Genomic DNA, 22227 nt, shown 5'->3' with positions numbered 1-22227 from the left:
GTGATGGGCCGGCAGGCCAAAAAGCTGCCGGACCCTTCGAGAAAACACCTGCCCCTCCAGGCCCGAGCACATGTTTTTACTTCAACTCTAAAACAGACTATGGAATTTCTGGAAAAAAAACCCATCCTTTTTCATCATCTCTGCTTTAGCCACACTTTTCCAATCACTAAATACTCTTAAATGGTGTTTGGGGAAGGGTAACATGAGGATACCTGATCCTCAAAATTGTCTACATTGCACCTTTTTACTGCTAAAAGCATGTGAGCCCTTTCCAAGCATGTTCATACATGACCATTCAACCCCAAGCTGTCACTATAATATACTATCATGAATCTTAACACACAATGGCAGAGACTAAAATTGAAGCAATGCATGACAGTCCCTGTTGTCATGTATTGTATGCATATCTCGTCTAGCCACAAAAATAAACATGCATATAACACACAATTTAAAATTGAGCATTGTCTTATAATCAGAGAGAACTGCTTCAGCAACACTTAAGATCAAATCCAAAGGAACTCTGGCTGCCTGACAGGAAGATGAAATTGAGAGGACAACTTGAGAGGGGAAATTGTTGTTACACAGAAATGAGCACTCAAAACTTTTCAGGGCATCACAAGCCGACATGGTTCGGAATCTCAAGTGGGCGACGCAAAGCTGTCTAATGACGATGTGTTCTCATTTGGATTCTGCGGTATAGCTCGCCAACTTGTCCCACGGACAGCTGCCTGGAACATCTACTGATCACAAATGCAGCCTGAGGGGGCGAAAAAGACGTTCTTTAGAGCCAGATGTGCTGTCGCCGATAAAGCATTAAATCATCACTTTGACCTATTAAAATATTTGACACATTCTGCATGGGGACTGCTGTTTAATGTGAGCAACCCAGAAGACTCTACTATAAAATCCCCATTTTCCTGCTTTTTACCTGACAAAATGCTGCTTTGTTCTTTTGCTTTTGTTTGCCTCTAATTTTTGCCAGATCAAAAGTGAATTGAGGTTTTTCCCCATCCTCTGAGTCAGGATTGTCAAGGAAACAGCATCAAACAGTGAACAGGCTGTGTGTACATTTTCACAGCAGACCGGGATGTTGCAGGAGCAACGCGAACCTTGCTCTTGCCAAGTGAATTTGTGTTCTTACAAGAGTGAGGCAGGAAAACTGCTGCGAATATAAAATGGCAGTATTACTCTTGCCAAAACAACTTGTAATCATACTGCATCAAATTAAGTGTAACTTAACACTACAACATACTGCAACACAAGAAGCCTCTAACCGTCTAGGGACCTCAATGGAAATATGCCTGTGGATTTATTGTGTTTTTATCCCTTTGGCAGCAGTTGTGTCGTTGTTATTATTGTAAACATGCTTTGTTGTCAATAAATATTTCAACCAATCAAACACGATTTGAAGGGGTAGGAGCCTGAACACTCAGCCACCATTTTACACTCCCAGAGTGCATTGCGAACACTATAGTAGTCTACTACTAAAGCAAACTGCCCTAGAATGGTAAACACTTCTTCAGTGACAGAAACTAAACATCAAACAAAGAAGTGCACATCTTGTATTTAATACTACAGTACATACAGTTGCATCTGCTATTTCAATGCCAACATACAATGAGAAGCACCATAGGCAAATGAGCTAACAATTAGCATCTATGTGGCAGAAAGCAAACTGGTAATGGAAACAGAACAACAGTTCAACAGAACTCTCAATGATCACAAACAAAGTTTTTTCGTTCTCATGAGGTGGTTTTTGAGACATGTCGAAACACAAGTGTTTCGAGAAAGTGTAATAGAGACACTTTCCCCACCGCATTTCCAGTAGTCATGTGACCACGCCCAGTTACGTAGTAAAGGAAATAGGAAGTACATCGCTTTTGTGTTGGAACGACCTCTCGAGGGTATAACAAGTCTTTTAACCCCAACGCGATTCAGCTATAGAGCCAAACCCGCCGCTCCATACATGCAAATAATTTATTAGCGTTGCATGAGAAATAGCCGTTTGAGCGGTCGAGCGACATACAGCGTCGTTGTTCAAATCCGTTGTATCCGTCCGCAGTATACAAGAGATGTAAGCGCACACACACACAACACCAAATGTCCCATCCCGCCAGTTGAGAGGAGAGAGATGCCTTTAAAGTAATTGTAATGACTCTGGGCGTCCATGTTCCCTCAACAAACCTCTTGTGACAACATTTCATGAGCTTCTCTTGTGAGAATTACATGATCTAGTGAGACGGGACATTACAAGAATTACGCCTCAGAAGCAAAACACTCTTTAATGGAAAAACCTACGAGTCGAAATTGTACTGTATCAAAGTTGTAAAAATATCACTTTTATTTTGAAAAAAAGAACTGTAATGGAAACACTACTAGTTAACCTTAAAAGGAACCCCGACTGTCATGACAAGTTTCTCTATATTATTTATTTGGTTGCTACTAACATAACTATGAGGTTCATTTTTCAAAAATAATTTCCAATATACATACATTACACATCGGAAATAGCGTCCAGCCAATTAGCTCATTTAATCAGCTGATATTAGCTTTTTTTTCTAGCCAGTGTTAAAAAAGAAATAAAGATTTTTGCAGATTTTTTTTTTTTTACGTTCAAACATTCTCCCTCCCCCGCACCGAATTTTCGGCAAAAAATTGCTATTTTCTGCATTTCCATTTTCTGCATTCGGCCAAAATAAAATTAAATCCGAAATAATATGGCAGAAATAGGATGTTGTGGTGACGCAAGCAAAAAATACGCTGCAAGCAAGCGTCTGTTTTATGAGATAAACAGCAAACGCATCTATATATGTCACGCCGCAGTAAGCGGGCCTGTGTTGCTCTTATTTTGGTCCATCCATTTCTGTTTTTATTTTAAAAGAACTAATCACCACTCTCACTCCAGATCACCTGCCCTTCCTCCTGCCATGCTCACTTACAGTTCCTGACTGCTTCCAACTGTCGGCATCAGCCACCTCCAAGTGCTGAAGTGTCACACGCCGTGCATGGAAGCGTTCACAGCCCTTGTTTGCCTTGCCTTGCTTCTGTGCCTTGTTTTTGTGCCTCTGCTCCGACTTCCTCGCTTGCCGGACTGGGCCTGAGGCTGGCTTCCCCAGAACGCTACTCCGGAGAGCCTGGACAATGTCAGGACTTCCTGACCAACTACTAACCTACTTTGAACATTCCCCATAGGTCTTCCCCACGGAACGTTCCTGCGTGGCTTTCATGGTTTCTCATCTGACCTGACGAGCCAGGGCATGGGCCGCCGCGGAATGGGCAAGGAACTCTCGGACCTGCCAAATCGCCTCCGACTTTCGTACAGCCCTCAGCCGGGATCCCGTCAATACGGATCTAGAGAAGGCCCGAGAGCTGAGCAATCTTTGGCAAGGCAGGGAGTCTGTCAGCGACTAAGCAATCCGGTTTTGCACCCTGGCATCCGAAAGTGGCTGGAACGCGATGGCCTTTTACGATATTTATTTGAAGGGTCTTACCACGCAGATCCCCATTGACCTGCCGGCTGACCTGGACTCGCTGATCTTACTCTCCATCCGCACAGACCATCGGTGGCGGGAGCTCGCTCAGGCTAGCAGGACCCAAAGGAGAAACGGACCGGGACCCCTCCATGGCTTCCTCCTTCCCTGACACCAACTCAGATGGGGATCCGAGGAAGCGACGACGAACCTATGCAACTAGGCCGAGCCCAACTGACACCTGAGGAACGGCAACGCCGCCGGGAAGGCCGGTGCTCCTACTGCGGTGAATCTGGTCATCTGGTGGTCACCTGCCCCGCCAAACAAGCTTCTCCGGTGAGTGCATCTTTCCCTGAACAAGCCAAAGCTCGAAAACTCACGCCTGTCATGATCACTCACCATGCCGTCACCACAAATCTGCCAGCCCTCATCGACTCAGGAGCCGACGAAAGTCTCATGGACTGGGGACTGGTGAAACAGTTAGCTGCAACTGAGCCAGGGCACTCAACGCAGGGTATTATTTGACATTTCCCATATCACAGAGCCTCTCGAAGTGCAAAAAGGACAACACACAGAATGCCTTCGATTCCATGTTTTCCGATCTCCGTCTCACACCCTGGTTCTAGGACATCCTTGGTTGTGGTTGCACAACCCACACTTAGACTGGCGCTCTGGGCACATCATGACTTGGGGAGAGGACTGCGTGTATCATGGACTGAACCAGCCAGCGGCACGTGCACCCTCGGCTGCAGGAAACCGTGTGTCTCTTGCTTCCACCACAGCTGACGAGTATTCGGACCTGAACACAGTCCCCTCCTGCTATCACCTTGGTGACGTCTTCAGCAAAACCAAGGCCATGGCTCTTCCTCCACATTGACCCTATGACTGCTCCATTTACCTGATCCCGGGGTCTACCATTCCCAAGGGTAGATTGTACTCCGTCTCGGGGGCCTGAACGCAAAGCCCTGAACGACTACATTGACGCATCCTTGAAAACCGGACTCATACGACCGTCCTCATCTGCGGCGGGGGCTAGATTCTTCTTTGTAGGTAAGAAAGATGGCTCCCTACGACCATGTATCGACTACAGCCACTGAATGATATCTCTATCAAGAATCGCTACCCCCTGCCCCTGATGTCATCCATATTCGACCAACTGCAACAAGCCGAAGTCTTCACAAAGCTGGACCTCCGGAATGCCTACCATCTCGTCCGGATTAAAGAGGGAGAAGAGTGGAAAACAGGTTTTAACACTCCCCGGGGCCACTACGAGTATCTAGTCATGCCTTTTGGGCTCACCAACGCTCCCACAGTTTTCCAGGCCATGATTTATGACGTACTAAAGGATTTCATTGATTACTTTGTGTATGTATACCTGGAAGATACAGTATTTTAATATACTCCCCAGACCTGGCGACCCACCGGCAGCACGTGACACAAGTCCTTCAACGGTTACTAGACCACAAGCTGAATGTGAAGGCCGAGAAGAGTCTCTTCCACGTGAACACTATCTCCTTCTTGGGTTTCGTAGTATCACCAGGAAGGGTAGAGATGGCGTCTGGAAAGACCAGCGCTGTAAGGGACTGACTCGCGCCAGAATCACGGAAGAAAGTCCAACGGTTCCTGGGTTTCGCCAATTTGTACCGTCGCTTTGTCCGGAACTTCAGCTCCATCGCTGCCCCATTGCATGCCTTGACCTTTCCACAGGTGCGATTCTGCCGGACCCTGGAGACTGATACTGCTTTCAATGCTCTCAAGCAACTTCAAGTTTCCTGAGGCCCCGATTCCTCAAGGTTCCGGACCCTAAGCGCGAAATTTGTGGTGGAGGTGGATGCCTCCAAAGACGGAATCGGGCCAGTCCTATCCCAACGCTGCCAGGAAGATGGCAAGGTCCATCCCTGCGCATTTTTGTCCAGGCGGCTCTCAAAGGCCGAGCGGGGCAGAACAACACTTCATAATTTGGACCGATCACCAAAACTTGGAGGCCAAACGACTCAACCCCCGACAGGCCAGGTGGTCCCTGTTTTTTAACCAATTTTCGTTCTCTCTGACCTACAGGCTGGGGAGCCAGAACACTAAGGCAGACGCCCTGTCACGTATCCATGCCCCCGAGCCCACTGAGACTGAAGCAGAACCCATCCTTCCCCGGAACTTTGTGGTGGGAGCCGTAGGATGGCAAGTTGAGGACGACGTTAAGGAGGCTCTCAAGAACTCTAACCCTCCCAAGAATTGCCCACCACGTCGTCTCTATGTACCGGAGGGGCTGCGGCCGCAGGTAATCCACTGCGCACATACTGTACCTCATGTCTGTCACCCCGAAGTCCGCAGGACTTTGTCCTTCATTGCCCAGAGATTCTGGTGGCCGGCTATGGAGACATTGGTACGTGGATATGTGGAAGCTTGCCCAGTATGTGCCCGGAACAAGGCGTCCACCCCACCGCGGTTGGGTCTCCTCCAGCCTCTCTCCATTCCTTCCAGACCCTGGGCCGACATTTCCCTGGACTTTATCGGTCTCCCAGCCTCCCACGGTAAAACCACAATACTTACAGACCGATTCTCGAAAATGATTTTCATCCCCCTAGCCAAACTACCATCAGCCAAGAAAACCGCTGAGATCATGATAGACCATGTATTCCGGGTCCATGGTTTTTCTCGCCACATCGTATCAGACCGTGGACCTCAGTTTGTTTCATGATTCTGGAGGGCGTTCTGTAGGGCACTAGGAGCCAAGGCCAACCTGACCTCCGGTTACCATCCAGAGGCGAATGGACAAGTTGAACGCCTCAACCAGCAGCTTGAGACCGGACTCCGATGCCTGGTGTCCCAATACCCGGCAATCAGGTGTGGGTCAAACTCGCTCATAATTCTCTGCCCACATCCGCAACAGGTTTTTCACCCTTCAAGTGCGTCCACGGTTACAACCCTCCCTACTTACTGACCGTACCCTCCGCCCTTGCCATGAACCGCCGATGTCGCCGAATTTGGTCGCCGGTCCGACTGGCTCTCCAGTGCCACGGTGACAGAGTAAAGAGGGCCGCAAACCGGAAAAGGAAACCCGCGCCCCACTACCGGCCGGTTCAGCGAGTCTGGCTATCTGCAAAGAACCTACATCTCAAAGTACCCTGCCCGAAAACTGGCCCCAAGATTCGTGGGGCCCTACCCCATCTCCAAGTCCATAGGTCATGCGGCCGTATGCCTTCGTCTGCCTCGATCCCTCCGCGCCCACCCCACGTTCCACGTCAGTCAGGTGAAGCCTGTCCGGGACAGCCACATGGTCCCAACGGAACCAGCACCGCCTTCCCCGGAAATGATGGAAGGCGGCCCTGTTTACAAGGTCAGGAAGTTGCTGGATGTTCGTAACCGGGGTCGGGGAAAAAATATTTGCTGGATTGGGATGGTTACAGCCCCGAAGAACGGCAATGGGTTCCCTCCCAATACTTAGTGGACAACTCGCTCATCGAGGATTTTTACTGGGATCATCCCGACTTGCCTGGGTCGTCGGGAGCCGGCCGTAGAGGAGGGGTAATGCCATGCCGCAGTAAGCGGGCCTTTGTTGCTCTTATTTTTGCCCATCCATTTTTGTTTTTATTTTGAAAGAACTAATCACCACTCTCACTCCAGGTCACTTGCCCTTCCTCCTACCATGCTCAGTTCCAGTTCCTGATTGCTTCCACCTGTCTCCGATTATCCACCTAATTAATAGACGGCATCAGCCACTTCAAGCACACAAGTGCTGAAGTGTCACACGCCTCGCATGGAAGCGTTTCCACAACCTTGCCTTGCTCCTGTGCCTTGTTTTTGTGCCTTTTTCCCTCACTGAGTGGAGCGCCTTTAGTTGTCCCCTTTTTTTGAGTGCCCTGTTTTTTCTCCAGTTTTGAGCAATTTGTGTTGAGCGGTTTTTCCCCTCTGCTATATATATATATACTTAGGTATTGATTTAAGAATGACAGAAAATCCACAATAAAAGTCTCACTCAGACTAAACACACACGTGTACAGTCCACTCTCCTACTGTTAACACCTGCAAAGAAGTGCACCGCCAATGGCCATGTTATCAGTCAGCGCCACCTTAAATCCGAGCACTACGTCCAAGTCAGCGTCACTTCACAGGCCCTCATAAGACGGCAGTGGACACTGCAGCAGCTGTGAATATGATTACAACATTTGGCTCGCTTCCTGCGTCTATCACATTATTTTTGTTCAGCCGGTGGATTCAATCAAGCCAGTGTTTTGTTTTTGTGGGAAGTGGGAAGAATTTAAATAGTCACGCTATTGAAGACAAACACTATAGAAGATGGATGGATGGTTGCTCCAAGACATAAATGATCAAAAATTTATCATTATGCCCATCCCTGTATCATATTACAGTGGTGCTTTGAGACACAAGTTTAATTTGTTCAATGTTCACACTCGCAACTCAAAACATTTGCACCTCAAATAACCTTTTCACATTAAAATGAATGCAAACCTCATGAATCTATTCTAGCCTTCCCCCCAAAATCAAAAACTGTTGTAACATATATTATAGTAAAAGCAGCACTTAATAGAACTCATCAGTACAGCACTAATATTAGTTGTTCTGTGCAAAGTTTTATGACTTATCATCCGTCCATATTAGTGAATCATCTGTTTTCAGTCTATTGCTTAAAAGGGTTAAACCACCACATCATGCTAGATAGCATTAACATTAAGCTCATGAGACATTTCTTTAATCTTTTTTTTTTTTAAACACACGCAGTGTATTTTGCTTTGTTTTTTTTTTTTGTTTGTTGTTGTTGTAAATTTCAACTAGTACTGGCTTAAACAACTTGAAGCCTCTTTTTTTCCACTTTCAATTGTTCACTATTTGTTAAACTGCTGCTTATTTTAAAATGTGCTTAAATTGAGTTCACTCCCACCTAAGCAAAAAAAATCAGTTAACAGCTTGTATCTTGAAAGACTAGTAAATCGGGTCACTTGTATCTTAGGGCACCACTGTATTTAGTAAGTGTGGCCATAAAGGACTCCTTCACGGGGCCCCTTGGCTTAGGCCTTTGCATTGATCCGGCCTTGATTAAACCCCTTGAGAGTGCTACAGATGATTAAATATATACAAGGTGGATGCTGGTAAACTAAAGAGTCTGACATTACAAAATGACCCAAACAGTAGCAGCCTAAACACTGTTATGCTCTATTTTAGCCTTCATATAATTGTAACCAAAAGACATGATTGAGCAGGCAATGAGGAGGCTACAATAAAAACTGCCAAATAGCCCTAAGTGAGTCAGTTTTATACAGTGTGCGAGCACGCAACAGATCCATGCCAGGAATTTTAATCTACTCCCTTTAAATCAGTTGTTGAGCTCTTTCGCAAGCCAACGTGAAACTCTTTCGCAGTCAAGCGACGCGGCTCGCACGCACACGCCAGCGTGACGTCATACGTTTGCACAAGCGCACACCTGACCCCAACCTGCACGAGGATTGCCTGTCTGGATTGCCATCTTCTCAACAACGTTGCAATGCGTTCCTGGGAATTCTTAATGAAGTCTTAATATAAAATTATTTAAGAGACTTTAATCTCAATTTGAGGAGACTTTTTCTGAAGAAACCAAATTTACAGAAAGAAAAAAAAAACATTTGCTGATTTGTTGCTATTTGTACATTAACGCACATTTACTTTAGCAATACTTTACCAGCTTGAGTGGCGGTGAAGTGCAGTAGAATAAAAGTCAAGAGTTGTATTGTCCCATTTCTTAAAAAGTGGTCCATCTTTCCAACTCTTGAGGGCCCCCCCTTTCCACCAAAACTTGGAGCTGCACAAAGTTCCACAAGTTTCAGCCACTAAGCAGCCATGCATGCATAGAAAAAGTTAAAGAAGAAAAAAAAAAAGTAAAATAAAAGCCGGTGGTTGATTCCACTGGCTGGACTGTTGGAGAGGTTGTTTTGTTGTGGTGGCTCCTCTCAAGCTCTTCTCAAAGGCTTCTCATTCAAATTCTCCTCCTCGCCATCACTCCCTCCCTCTGCTCCCCTCCTCCTCCCTTCCCCTCCCATAGGTGGGCGTCTTGGACAAGCATTGTGTCCAAGCTCAGAGGAAGCCCCCGCCGTTAATCACTTAAATTACAGGATCATTTGCTAGGTCTCACTTCAAGAGAGAGTTAAGAGTTGGCAAACTAATCATCTTTGCTAATCTAGTCTGGTTGTTGGCCGCTATAAAACCTGATATTTGCTTGGTGGCTTGATGTAATAACCATAATTCCAGAGATGCTTGCAAATCTGCTGTCAAAAAAAAAAAGTGCACAATCAAGTGCATTGTAAGTCTGCCATCTAAAGCAGGGGCCTCAGTGTTCACCACATTTGACATTTTCTTCATGATACTGTCTGTAATATGAACAAAAATGATCTTTTACAGATAAAATATGATGCATACTGTGACAGAGATTCCAGTTCAATGTACAATTTAATATGGTAGTTACAAGACATATGCTGGTGATACGTTCACATTGTAAGCTACAAAACATAACGGTGTTAACAGTGACCTGATGGGCCATGGCCACCACGTGACTGCGTTGGGCCACAAGTTTTGTGATGCTGGGCCAGGAGCACAACTTTCAAAGATAAATGTGAGGAAATTACCACATTCTTGTATTTTTAATATCTAATATTTTACATTTTAAAGGGGAAGTCAACCTTAAACATTTCTTGACAATGAGTTATGAAGCAAAATCCAGCCGTTTTTATCCATCTCAGGGGCCGGCCAATTTGCCACTTGCTGTCGACTGAAGATGACATCACAGTTGCTCAGGGCTAAACAATGTCCAATCACAGCTCACCTTTTTCTGAAGCTGCGCTGTGATTGGTTGTTACCTGAAGACTGAGCAACTGTGATGTCATTTTCACTTGACAGCAAGTGGCAAAATGGCCGCCTTCCGATAATGATTATGCAACTGCTGGATTTTGCTGATTCACTCACGATCCTCTAACTGGGGCTGCATAAGGTCTGTTCAGGGGTGCTGGAGAGGAGGTTCCGTCGGGAAGTCGAATCTCGGATTCAGGCAGTGGAACCGTGGACCAGCTCTAAACCCTCGGCAGGGTCCTTGAGGGTGCATGGGAGTTTGCCCAACCAGTCTACATGTGTTTTGTGGATTTGGAGAAGGCATTCGACTGTGTCCCTCGGGGAGCCTAGTGTGGGGTGCTTCGGGAGTACAGGGTACAGAGCCCCTTGTTGCAGGCTTTTCGGTCCCTGTACGACCGGTGTCAGAGTTTGTTCCGCATTGCCAGCAGTAAGTCGGATTTGTTTCCAGTGAGGGTTGGACTCTGCCAGTGTTGCCCTTTATCACCGTTTCTGTTCATAACTTTTGTGAACATAGCATGTGATTTTAAACAATATTAACTAGAATGGTGCAAAAGTCCATTTATTAAGTTGAAGCACTGCAAGAAGATGCCGTCAGGGAAGTGGGTCCTAATCCAAACTTTTCCGGGTCAACTTAATTGGACAAAAGAAAAAAATACAAAGTACTTGTTTGATCCATAATTTGACCAATAAATTTCAATTAGAATCAATATTAACAGTAAGTACCCTTCAATATGTTGTTCCAATTTGACATCATGAGGCCAAAACAACACCGAATTACTGATCAGCAGTCCATTGCCGTTGAGAGGCATCAAGCCAGAGGGAATTGGCCACTGAGATTAGAATGTGAGAGAGATTGGAAGGGTTACAGAAAGGCAAAAAATAAAAAACATAAAACACCTGTTTTTCTTTTCAGCTCCTTGTTACAGAACATAAAAAGTACTGAAACATTGAACAGTAGGATGTGTGCAAGTTTAAAGAAGGTCAAATTAAGTTCACTTAGAAAGGATCGTCCTGTGATTTCATCAAAAACCCAAATAGCCCGAATTTTTTGTGTGTAGTGTTTGGGAAAATAGAATTTTGCCTGAAGCAGCCATGTCTGTGGACATATTGCAGTTGACCTGGAGGATCGCCAACCTCCCGCCGCTGTCTCTCTTCTCATAAACAGCTTGGGCCGCCCGAATGGGAGCCGCGCACATTCCTAGCAGCTTTTAGCAGATAGTTACCAAGAGTCCAGTGGACAGTCTGAGCCGTGGGTGACAAATACTTGTGCTGTGTACATTAGTCCAACTTGGACCTAATTTATTTGTCAGGTCCACAACAAATGTATAGCAACGGAGCTATTCATCCATTCCTGTGCCAGAAGCCTGTCGAGTTTCATATATCACACTTCTGTTGATATAATGCTGTGAAGAACAGTTCAACTTGTGAGGGTGCTTCTTTTTTTTTTTTAACATTGTTCCTTGTCAAGACAAGTGTAAAAATAAGTTAACCACTGTAAGATGTGAATGTGACCAAAACGGCAAATAAAAAGCAAACGTAAAGGGAATCCTTGTTAGAAAAATATTCAATTGCACTTGTACTTGAGTCAGTTTTTGTCACAAAAATCAAGTGTTTAATGTTTCAACAATGTGACACATTAAAAAGATGCACAAGCACACAAGCGACTGCGTAGAAGTTACTGAAGCAAATGTGGTTGTTATAAGTTTGATAAAATGCTGTGTCTAAAACCGCTGACGACCTTTGTACAGTACAGTAAATGCTTTTGAAATATGGTTAGCATGAAGAATGAATGGGGCCCATTTTTACTGATTATAAATCAGCAGAGACCAACAGACTCTGTTTTTACAAGCACACATCTTGAGAAACATTAATTTACAAAGCCAAATGATACTCATGGGTTTCATTTTTTATTTATTTTTGGGTTTTGCCATTTCTATCCCGACATATTTTTATTGTACCCATGTTGATAATGTGACACAGGTTACATTGAGTGTCAAAGATGGCTGGCGTTGTTAATCATTTTATCGCTTTTCAAAGTCGTCCATCTGTCAGTATTTTGGGCACCTGTGAGGCGTCGTTTGACTGTTAACCATCCTCGAGTGGACTTGAGGAACGTCGGGTATTAGGAGGAGATTTTTTTGAGTGGACTTTCCTTTGAGCTTCCCCTGGATCAGCTCTGTGTGTGGAAAAAAAAAAAAACATGCCGGAACAGGACAACAGGCAAGCAGCCAGGGAAAATATGCATGTGAAGGAAGGTTCAATGGGAAAAAAAAGAATCAACTGACGCTACGGATTTAATTTGAAAATGATTTATGTGTACTTTATTTGTTCAAGGGCAGGGTGTATTTTTTCACACCATCAATCTGACAGGGCTGATTTCAAGGTGTTTTATATTACATAAGGAAATGTGGCCTGTTGATGTCCTTATTGTGACTATGGCAATTGATCAGCTATTTCTATTATTGCACTAAGGATTAAAAATGAGCATAAGCACAATGAAATTAATGCTGGAATCATCTTCAGGATGCTAGAATACACTAAATACAGCAAAAATGTTGAGTCTACAACGTTTTGTTTAGGTGTGAGAGCCAAAATGAACTTTTTATGGCTTTAAATGCGTTTTCAGCCTGATTGTGCACTTTAGGTGAAAATGTCAAAATCTTCAAAATGAGCATAAGCACAATGAAATTAATGCTGGAATCATCTTCAGGATGCTAGAATACACTAAATACAGCAAAAATTTTGAGTCTACAACGTTTAGTTTAGGTGTGAGAGCCAAAATGAACTTTTTATTGCTTTAAACGCGTTTTCAGCCTGATTGTGCACTTTAGGTGAAAATGTCAAAATCTTAAAAATGAGCATAAGCACAATGAAATTAATGCTGGAATCATCTTCAGGATGCTAGAATACACTAAATACAGCAAAAATTTTGAGTCTACAACGTTTAGTTTAGGTGTGAGAGCCAAAATGAACTTTTTATTGCTTTAAACGCGTTTTCAGCCCCTGATTGTACACTTAAGGTGAAAATGTCAAAATCTTCAAAATGAGCATAAGCACAATGAAATTAATGCTGGAATCATCTTCAGGATGCTAGAATACACTAAATACAGCAAAAATTTTGAGTCTACAACGTTTAGTTTAGGTGTGAGAGCCAAAATGAACTTTTTATTGCTTTAAACGCGTTTTCAGCCTGATTGTGCACTTTAGGTGAAAATGTCAAAATCTTAAAAATGAGCATAAGCACAATGAAATTAATGCTGGAATCATCTTCAGGATGCTAGAATACACTAAATACAGCAAAAATTTTGAGTCTACAAGGTTTAGTTTAGGTGTGAGAGCCAAAATGAACTTTTTATTGCTTTAAACGCGTTTTCAGCCTGATTGTGCACTTTAGGTGAAAATGTCAAAATCTTAAAAATGAGCATAAGCACAATGAAATTAATGCTGGAATCATCTTCAGGATGCTAGAATACACTAAATACAGCAAAAATGTTGAGTCTACAACGTTTTGTTTAGGTGTGAGAGCCAAAATGAACTTTTTATGGCTTTAAATGCGTTTTCAGCCTGATTGTGCACTTTAGGTGAAAATGTCAAAATCTTCAAAATGAGCATAAGCACAATGAAATTAATGCTGGAATCATCTTCAGGATGCTAGAATACACTAAATACAGCAAAAATTTTGAGTCTACAACGTTTAGTTTAGGTGTGAGAGCCAAAATGAACTTTTTATTGCTTTAAACGCGTTTTCAGCCTGATTGTGCACTTTAGGTGAAAATGTCAAAATCTTAAAAATGAGCATAAGCACAATGAAATTAATGCTGGAATCATCTTCAGGATGCTATAATACACTAAATACAGCAAAAATTTTGAGTCTACAACGTTTAGTTTAGGTGTGAGAGCCAAAATGAACTTTTTATTGCTTTAAACGCGTTTTCAGCCCCTGATTGTACACTTAAGGTGAAAATGTCAAAATCTTCAAAATGAGCATAAGCACAATGAAATTAATGCTGGAATCATCTTCAGGATGCTAGAATACACTAAATACAGCAAAAATTTTGAGTCTACAACGTTTAGTTTAGGTGTGAGAGCCAAAATGAACTTTTTATTGCTTTAAACGCGTTTTCAGCCCCTGATTGTGCACTTTAGGTGAAAATGTCAAAATCTTAAAAATGAGCATAAGCACAATGAAATTAATGCTGGAATCATCTTCAGGATGCTAGAATACACTAAATACAGCAAACATTTTGAGTCTACAACGTTTAGTTTAGGTGTGAGAGCCAAAATGAACTTTTTATTGCTTTAAACGCGTTTTCAGCCTGATTGTGCACTTTAGGTGAAAATGTCAAAATCTTAAAAATGAGCATAAGCACAATGAAATTAATGCTGGAATCATCTTCAGGATGCTAGAATACACTAAATACAGCAAAAATTTTGAGTCTACAACGTTTAGTTTAGGTGTGAGAGCCAAAATGAACTTTTTATTGCTTTAAACGCGTTTTCAGCCCCTGATTGTACACTTAAGGTGAAAATGTCAAAATCTTCAAAATGAGCATAAGCACAATGAAATTAATGCTGGAATCATCTTCAGGATGCTAGAATACACTAAATACAGCAAAAATTTTGAGTCTACAACGTTTAGTTTAGGTGTGAGAGCCAAAATGAACTTTTTATTGCTTTAAACGCGTTTTCAGCCTGATTGTGCACTTTAGGTGAAAATGTCAAAATCTTAAAAATGAGCATAAGCACAATGAAATTAATGCTGGAATCATCTTCAGGATGCTAGAATACACTAAATACAGCAAAAATTTGGAGTCTACAACGTTTAGTTTAGGTGTGAGAGCCAAAATGAACTTTTTATTGCTTTAAACGCGTTTTCAGCCCCTGATTGTACACTTAAGGTGAAAATGTCAAAATCTTAAAAATGAGCATAAGCACAATGAAATTAATGCTGGAATCATCTTCAGGATGCTAGAATACACTAAATACAGCAAAAATGTTGAGTCTACAACGTTTTGTTTAGGTGTGAGAGCCAAAATGAACTTTTTATGGCTTTAAATGCGTTTTCAGCCTGATTGTGCACTTTAGGTGAAAATGTCAAAATCTTCAAAATGAGCATAAGCACAATGAAATTAATGCTGGAATCATCTTCAGGATGCTAGAATACACTAAATACAGCAAAAATTTTGAGTCTACAACGTTTAGTTTAGGTGTGAGAGCCAAAATGAACTTTTTATTGCTTTAAACGCGTTTTCAGCCTGATTGTGCACTTTAGGTGAAAATGTCAAAATCTTAAAAATGAGCATAAGCACAATGAAATTAATGCTGGAATCATCTTCAGGATGCTAGAATACACTAAATACAGCAAAAATTTTGAGTCTACAACGTTTAGTTTAGGTGTGAGAGCCAAAATGAACTTTTTATTGCTTTAAACGCGTTTTCAGCCCCTGATTGTACACTTAAGGTGAAAATGTCAAAATCTTCAAAATGAGCATAAGCACAATGAAATTAATGCTGGAATCATCTTCAGGATGCTAGAATACACTAAATACAGCAAAAATGTTGAGTCTACAACGTTTTGTTTAGGTGTGAGAGCCAAAATGAACTTTTTATGGCTTTAAATGCGTTTTCAGCCTGATTGTGCACTTTAGGTGAAAATGTCAAAATCTTAAAAATGAGCATAAGCACAATGAAATTAATGCTGGAATCATCTTCAGGATGCTAGAATACACTAAATACAGCAAAAATTTTGAGTCTACAACGTTTAGTTTAGGTGTGAGAGCCAAAATGAACTTTTTATTGCTTTAAACGCGTTTTCAGCCCCTGATTGTACACTTAAGGTGAAAATGTCAAAATCTTCAAAATGAGCATAAGCACAATGAAATTAATGCTGGAATCATCTTCAGGATGCTAGAATACACTAAATACAGCAAAAATTTTGAGTCTACAACGTTTAGTTTAGGTGTGAGAGCCAAAATGAACTTTTTATTGCTTTAAACGCGTTTTCAGCCTGATTGTGCACTTAAGGTGAAAATGTCAAAATCTTAAAAATGAGCATAAGCACAATGAAATTAATGCTGGAATCATCTTCAGGATGCTAGAATACACTAAATACAGCAAAAATTTTGAGTCTACAACGTTTAGTTTAGGTGTGAGAGCCAAAATGAACTTTTTATTGCTTTAAACGCGTTTTCAGCCCCTGATTGTACACTTGAGGTGAAAATGTCAAAATCTTAAAAATGAGCATAAGCACAATGAAATTAATGCTGGAATCATCTTCAGGATGCTAGAATACACTAAATACAGCAAAAATGTTGAGTCTACAACGTTTTGTTTAGGTGTGAGAGCCAAAATGAACTTTTTATGGCTTTAAGCTGCAGTAAATGAGCCTGCTATTGTAACTAAAGACATTCATTTGCGATATAGCTTATGCTTGATTGCATAGTTGGAGCTCATAAAATATAATGGCACTATGTCTTTTTTGTTTTTAATGATTCCCACTTGTGCCCATTAGCTAAACGCTAGCTGCTTTTAATTAAATTGTTCGCACACACACACACACACACACACACACACACACAAACACACGCACACACACACGCACACACACAAACCCTCAGAATGTGGAAATTTTGCAGTTGTGCAACAAAAGGGGAATGCCATTGTGGTGATAATTGTGATCATTAGTCTTGAAGGAAGAGCTAAGTTAACATGGAAGGAGCATGTCAATGTTCAATGAGCAACTCCAACAAATAGCTTGCCCCCACCAAGGTTATTTTAGTTAACTAAACTAACGAAATAACTCAAACTAAAAAAATAAATAAATAAAAAAGATTTGTTAACAAAATAAAGTAAAACGAAATAAAATAAAAATAAAAATGCTTTTAAAAAAAAAAAGAAGAAGAAAACTAACTGAAACTACATTTTACATTTACAAAATTAATTGTATTTATGGTGAAAATGTCTTTATTGTTTGGTTTAGTTAAAATAAAATAAAATTATATATATATATATATATATATATATATATATGTGTTTATTTATTTATTTGAGGGGGGCTCCAATGTCTCGGCTCTCCTGCTTTTTCATTTAACTTAGCCGAAATGCAACTCTAGGAAAGAAATACGTTACTTTTTTTTATTTTAACATGGTGTTTATATTATAATATTAGTATTAATTAGTATTATATAATATATATATATATATATATATATATATATATATATATATATAATTAGTATTAGTATTAATATTATATAATATTATAAATATTGGACACAAGTAATGCACTTTAAAAAAATAATAATACTGAAACTACCTCAAACTAAGCATTTTTGAAATAACTAAGACTAAAAAAAAACTAACAGAACCACCCTAAAAACTAATTAAAACTAACTAAATTTAAAAAAGAAAAATCAAAACAAAATAAAAACTAACTATAATGAAAATTCACAAACAATAAATATAATAAAGCCGTTCCTCTTACCCCATCTTTCTGTATAAAAAGCAGCGTAACTTTCGCTATAATCAAAAGTGCACAAAAGACTGTGCAGCGGGTAAACAACGTCTTTCCTTAGGGAATGCAAATTTGCACTTTGTTCGCTTAAGATCAAATTTCACTGTCAATGTGTGTTTCCTGCACTTTGTTCATCTTATTTCCACATTTTGGAGTAGACCAGAGAGGTCTGAAATACTTTTGCTTGTCTTGCATTTTAAACACTGCAAACGGTTCCAACTCCAAACTCAAGTAATTAAATATAAAGTAAAAATGTATCTTGAAATGCTAAACCCACTTCTATTAGAAAGTTAGAAAGAATACTATATTTGTATGTGTAAACACCAATATAATGGTGCATTGAGATACACAATTACAGATGACTAGTTTCACAACTCGTGTAACTTTGTAAACTGTCAATTTTTTTTGCAGAGGATAAAGAATATATACCTGTGTGAGTTGTTATGTTGTCTGTCTTCATGGGTCGATGCACCATTTGCAATTAAATACTCATTGCTTCAAATATTATGACACTGCCACATAAATATGAAACCTTGTATTCAGATTAGAATCGGGTTAGAAGCCCAAACCGAATGGAAAGGTCCATTTAAACACTACAATCGGAATAAACAGGCCAAATCCAAATGGGATTTATTTAGGATTTTTTTTCGGATTCACGGATTAGATTTTTGTATGTAAATGATGAATCGGAATTTTGACTGTCTGCGCTCTGTCTGCGCATGCTCTATCCTATCCTAAATGTGCAGTGACGTGACTTGAAGACTTTATGGGGTTGTTAAATACACAACATGCAATTCTCTTGTTTAATGTTGAATTTGCCAGTATTCGACTGAGAGTGGCATTAAACATCACAGCTCCATTAGAACACCTGAAACATTTTAAATTGGATTTGGCTCTGAGGTCTGGCTGGGCTTTGGTACTGGCCTTCTGTTAATACAGACCTTGTATTGACTCATTTGGCTGTGCAGGTGTAGCTAATATTTTTGGCCAAGAGTTTATTTTACTCTGATTAACTTAAATAAACTTTTGATGATCTTTGCGGTGCTCTTTTGAATCTGGTCTGCTGCAGCTGAAACAACAGATTGCACCCCCCCCCTCCCCCCAGTCCACTGAGTAACTCCCTTTCCAAGCCAGCACCCCTCCACTCGCGACCCAACTACTCTATTGCTCCATCTCTTTCCTTGCATCTATTCTCATCAAGTTTGCATTCCACGCCTCCCCTGCAGACTGTGCACAAAAGAGCAGAAAGCGCCACTGATGACCTGTAGCAAACATTCCACTCAGATCCGCTCACTCTTGGCCCTGGCCGTCATCCTTCTCTGGCACACTGTCACTTGATGTCACCCATGAGAGGGTACACACACTGACTACAAGTTTTATTAGGGAATGTAAACATAAACAACTGAGAGAATGTCCTTGTAAAAGTGTTCACACCCACTGGGTTACATTAGAGGTTAAAAATCCTGGCATGCTCTATGTAGAGGTTTTATATCCACTGTAGTTTGTCTGTCCATCTGTTGGAAATAGTCTTAAATTATGAGCTAGCCAGAAAAAAAGACATCAATTTATTTTTTATTTCGATGTATTTTATTTTAGATACATTAAAATGTCACCACCTTGCATAAACTTATCTGTCAGTAAGTTGTGATAGATAGAAGAAAATAACAGGACCATAAAATGTTTGATTTAGTGAAGGGTGGGTCACATGGGGGCGGGGGGGTCTACAAAGAAAAAAAAGGTTTTTTTTTTAAATTCATTTTAGCATATTTGTGTTTGTCTTTTTTTGTATTTTGCATCATTAATCTAACTAAGAAACAAACCAAAGTCCATGCACTTGGCTGTAGTAATATTTTTTTTGCACTAAAAAGACTCAAACTGGCTGGCTAGAAGTCAGTTTGAGGACAGCAAAACTCTGCACGTGCGTCCCCGGTCCGTTCACAGGAAATTGACAATAAAGCTATAAAAGAGGGTTGTGGTGGGATGGGCTGTGTGGGGGATCATCAGATATGGAGAAACATCTCTTGAAATAAAGCTTGTGGATGAAATAAAGAATATGCTCTCAGGTGTCAGTGCTGAGAGGCTGTTGTCGACAATTTAGCTGCTGTCGGTGGAAAGAAACAAAAAAGATTAAAGTGAAGAGGTGGGCTGCTTGGGGCTGCTGCTGGTTGGTGTTGGGGGGCAATGTCCACATGTATGGACTTGCGTGACCTCCTCCTCTTTGTCTCGCCAGCTCACTCTTGTGTCTTAATGGCTGAATTCTGTGAAATTCCACAGTGGCAGCTTTTTTTTGGATCACAAAGTGGCCCGCACTGCCTCATCATCTCCATCTACACCTGTCCACTTTCTTTGCATGCAAAGGAATGCTAGGAACGTCCCTAATCTTGTCCAAGGGCTTATTCTGATGGGGTTCCCCCCTCATTTTTTCTAAAAAGGTTGTTGAAAGATGGATGAGCTATTTTATTCTTTGTTGTCGTTATTGTTACGCATTTGTTTGCATGTTATGGTATCTCGTGGTTGTTGAACTATGCTCTGATGTAGCATTACCTTACTAATCTCATTTGTCTTTTTGGTTTTGCGAAAGGTGTTTTGTTTTGGCTTTTTTTTTTCCGGATGGAATTGCATTTTCTATTTGCAAAGGTGAAATATTGAGCACACAATAAGCTTTCTGGAAATCCCAGAGAGTTTTGAATTTATTTTCTACAGATGTCAGCTTAAAGAGACAGCAATAGGAAATGAAGCTTGAGCTTGCGTTGTGGCAATAATAGAAGCTTGATCACAACCGTGTTGAGTGTAAATCAATTTAACAGCTTTTTATATTCACATTTGGGTTACATTGAAGGATTTATTTTCGCATAGCAAGGCTTAACTTGTCTGTACGCCACAAGCCTGCTTAGTGTGGTGACTTGTGATGGATCCGCATGACTGGGAGAATATCTCCTTTCAGCGTTATGATGGAAATGAGCAGCTGCTCCCCGACAGCGGTGGCTACTTTTCACCTCCAGAGCACATAAACATCTCCCGGCCTTCATACTGTAGCCCCTTCTGGCGGCGTGAGTCCTTTACATAATTCCCTGCTGTGGCCAAACGATGACCTTGACGCTTTGCAAACGTTTTGACATGTTTTAAGAGAAACGGCAGTGGAGGGCTTTGTATTCATCATTACTATGTGCTTGAATTGACAATTGTTTTTTTTTTTGAAGGGCAAAATGAAAATATACAAGATGCGCCAAAAGTCAGTACATTCTTAAAACTGTTAGGTCAAAAGAACCCCAAATATGGCAAACTAGCTAACCCAGCTCTTAGTCCAAGTGGGACCAAGCCAATCCTGAGCTATTTATATCCCAGTGCATTTAGTTGAGGTTTTGACCCAGTATGTTGGGTCAAGATTTTGATCCAACAATGGGTCAAAAATAAATAAATAGTTAAAGGTAAAAGGTTTAAAAAAAATAATACAAATTTCATTACCAATAACTGTCAGTAAGATGGGGGCGTTAGGACCCAGATGCGTGAAGGCAGGGCAAGGAGGCAGAGGTGCAGTCCAAAAAGACGTTTTAATATCTAATCAAAAAAACCTAACTTCAAAATACAAAATAAACTAAACCAACAAAACATGAAGCTAAACATGAAAAAACAACTAAGGCGAGACTAACAACATGACATGGATCCTGATCAGGCGAAGAGGTCAGCGTGACGTGGCGAAAGACTTACGACAGTTGCAACAGCAAAAATGAACCGACACAGACAGGGGGGAGACAACCGACTAAATACACCAACACTAATGACATGACAAGACACACCTGGCTGAGGGCACTGATTGGATGACACATGAGGGTAATGGGGAAAGGTGGACACAATCAGGGTTGACACTGACACCACACGAGGAAGGGCAAGTGACCAGAAACGAGAGGAGTCAGACTTTTCACAATAAAACAGGAAATGACAAGACAAGGGGAAAACACAAGGAAAACATGACAGGGAGTAAACAAGACTGAAAATAAACATGACAATAACAAGAAGAAAAAGCAACTTCCCCCTGATTTGAACCCAGACGCCAGCCAGCGGAATGACCCACAGAGCCATCCAGACGCTACTAACATTTTCAAAGAATGTTACATTAAATTAACTTCAACTTCAGAACGATAGTAAGCTTTGCATCCCAAAATAATGATACCGTTTGTGGTAGAAGGACGTGCCCCCAATTTAGGGCATAAATAGTTGGGTTTTGATAGATATTATAACATTTTTAATTCTTCATTTCATATAATAACCATTGTTACACATTATTAACATTTTAATTCTTTATATTAACCTTGTCGAGATGTTTTGTGTCCTGTGCAGAGCAGGTGGTGTTGATTTCGGTATAATCTGACCATAAACTGGGCCATACTATTTAGTCTAAAAAAGTTCCTTCTC

The 22227-nt window shown here is 41.1% G+C and overlaps 1 protein-coding gene across 1 annotated transcript in view; it reads right to left on the bottom strand.

Annotated features, from left to right (window-relative positions):
* The window catches only part of col5a3a (collagen, type V, alpha 3a), a 58113-nt gene extending 48720 nt beyond the window's left edge, over nucleotides 1–9393 (bottom strand). The window contains exon 1 of the mRNA XM_077559061.1: nucleotides 9142–9393. Coding sequence (XP_077415187.1) covers nucleotides 9142–9217 — 76 coding nt within the window. The 5' untranslated portion in view covers nucleotides 9218–9393. The remainder of the gene's footprint in view (nucleotides 1–9141) is intronic.
* Between the last annotated feature and the right edge of the window lie 12834 nt (nucleotides 9394–22227).

The sequence above is a fragment of the Vanacampus margaritifer genome, chromosome 2, assembly GCF_051991255.1.
Source record: "Vanacampus margaritifer isolate UIUO_Vmar chromosome 2, RoL_Vmar_1.0, whole genome shotgun sequence".
In the NCBI taxonomy this organism is placed as follows: domain Eukaryota; kingdom Metazoa; phylum Chordata; class Actinopteri; order Syngnathiformes; family Syngnathidae; genus Vanacampus; species Vanacampus margaritifer.
Note: the sequence above shows the minus strand (reverse complement) of the source record. Positions and strands in the feature narration are given on the sequence as shown.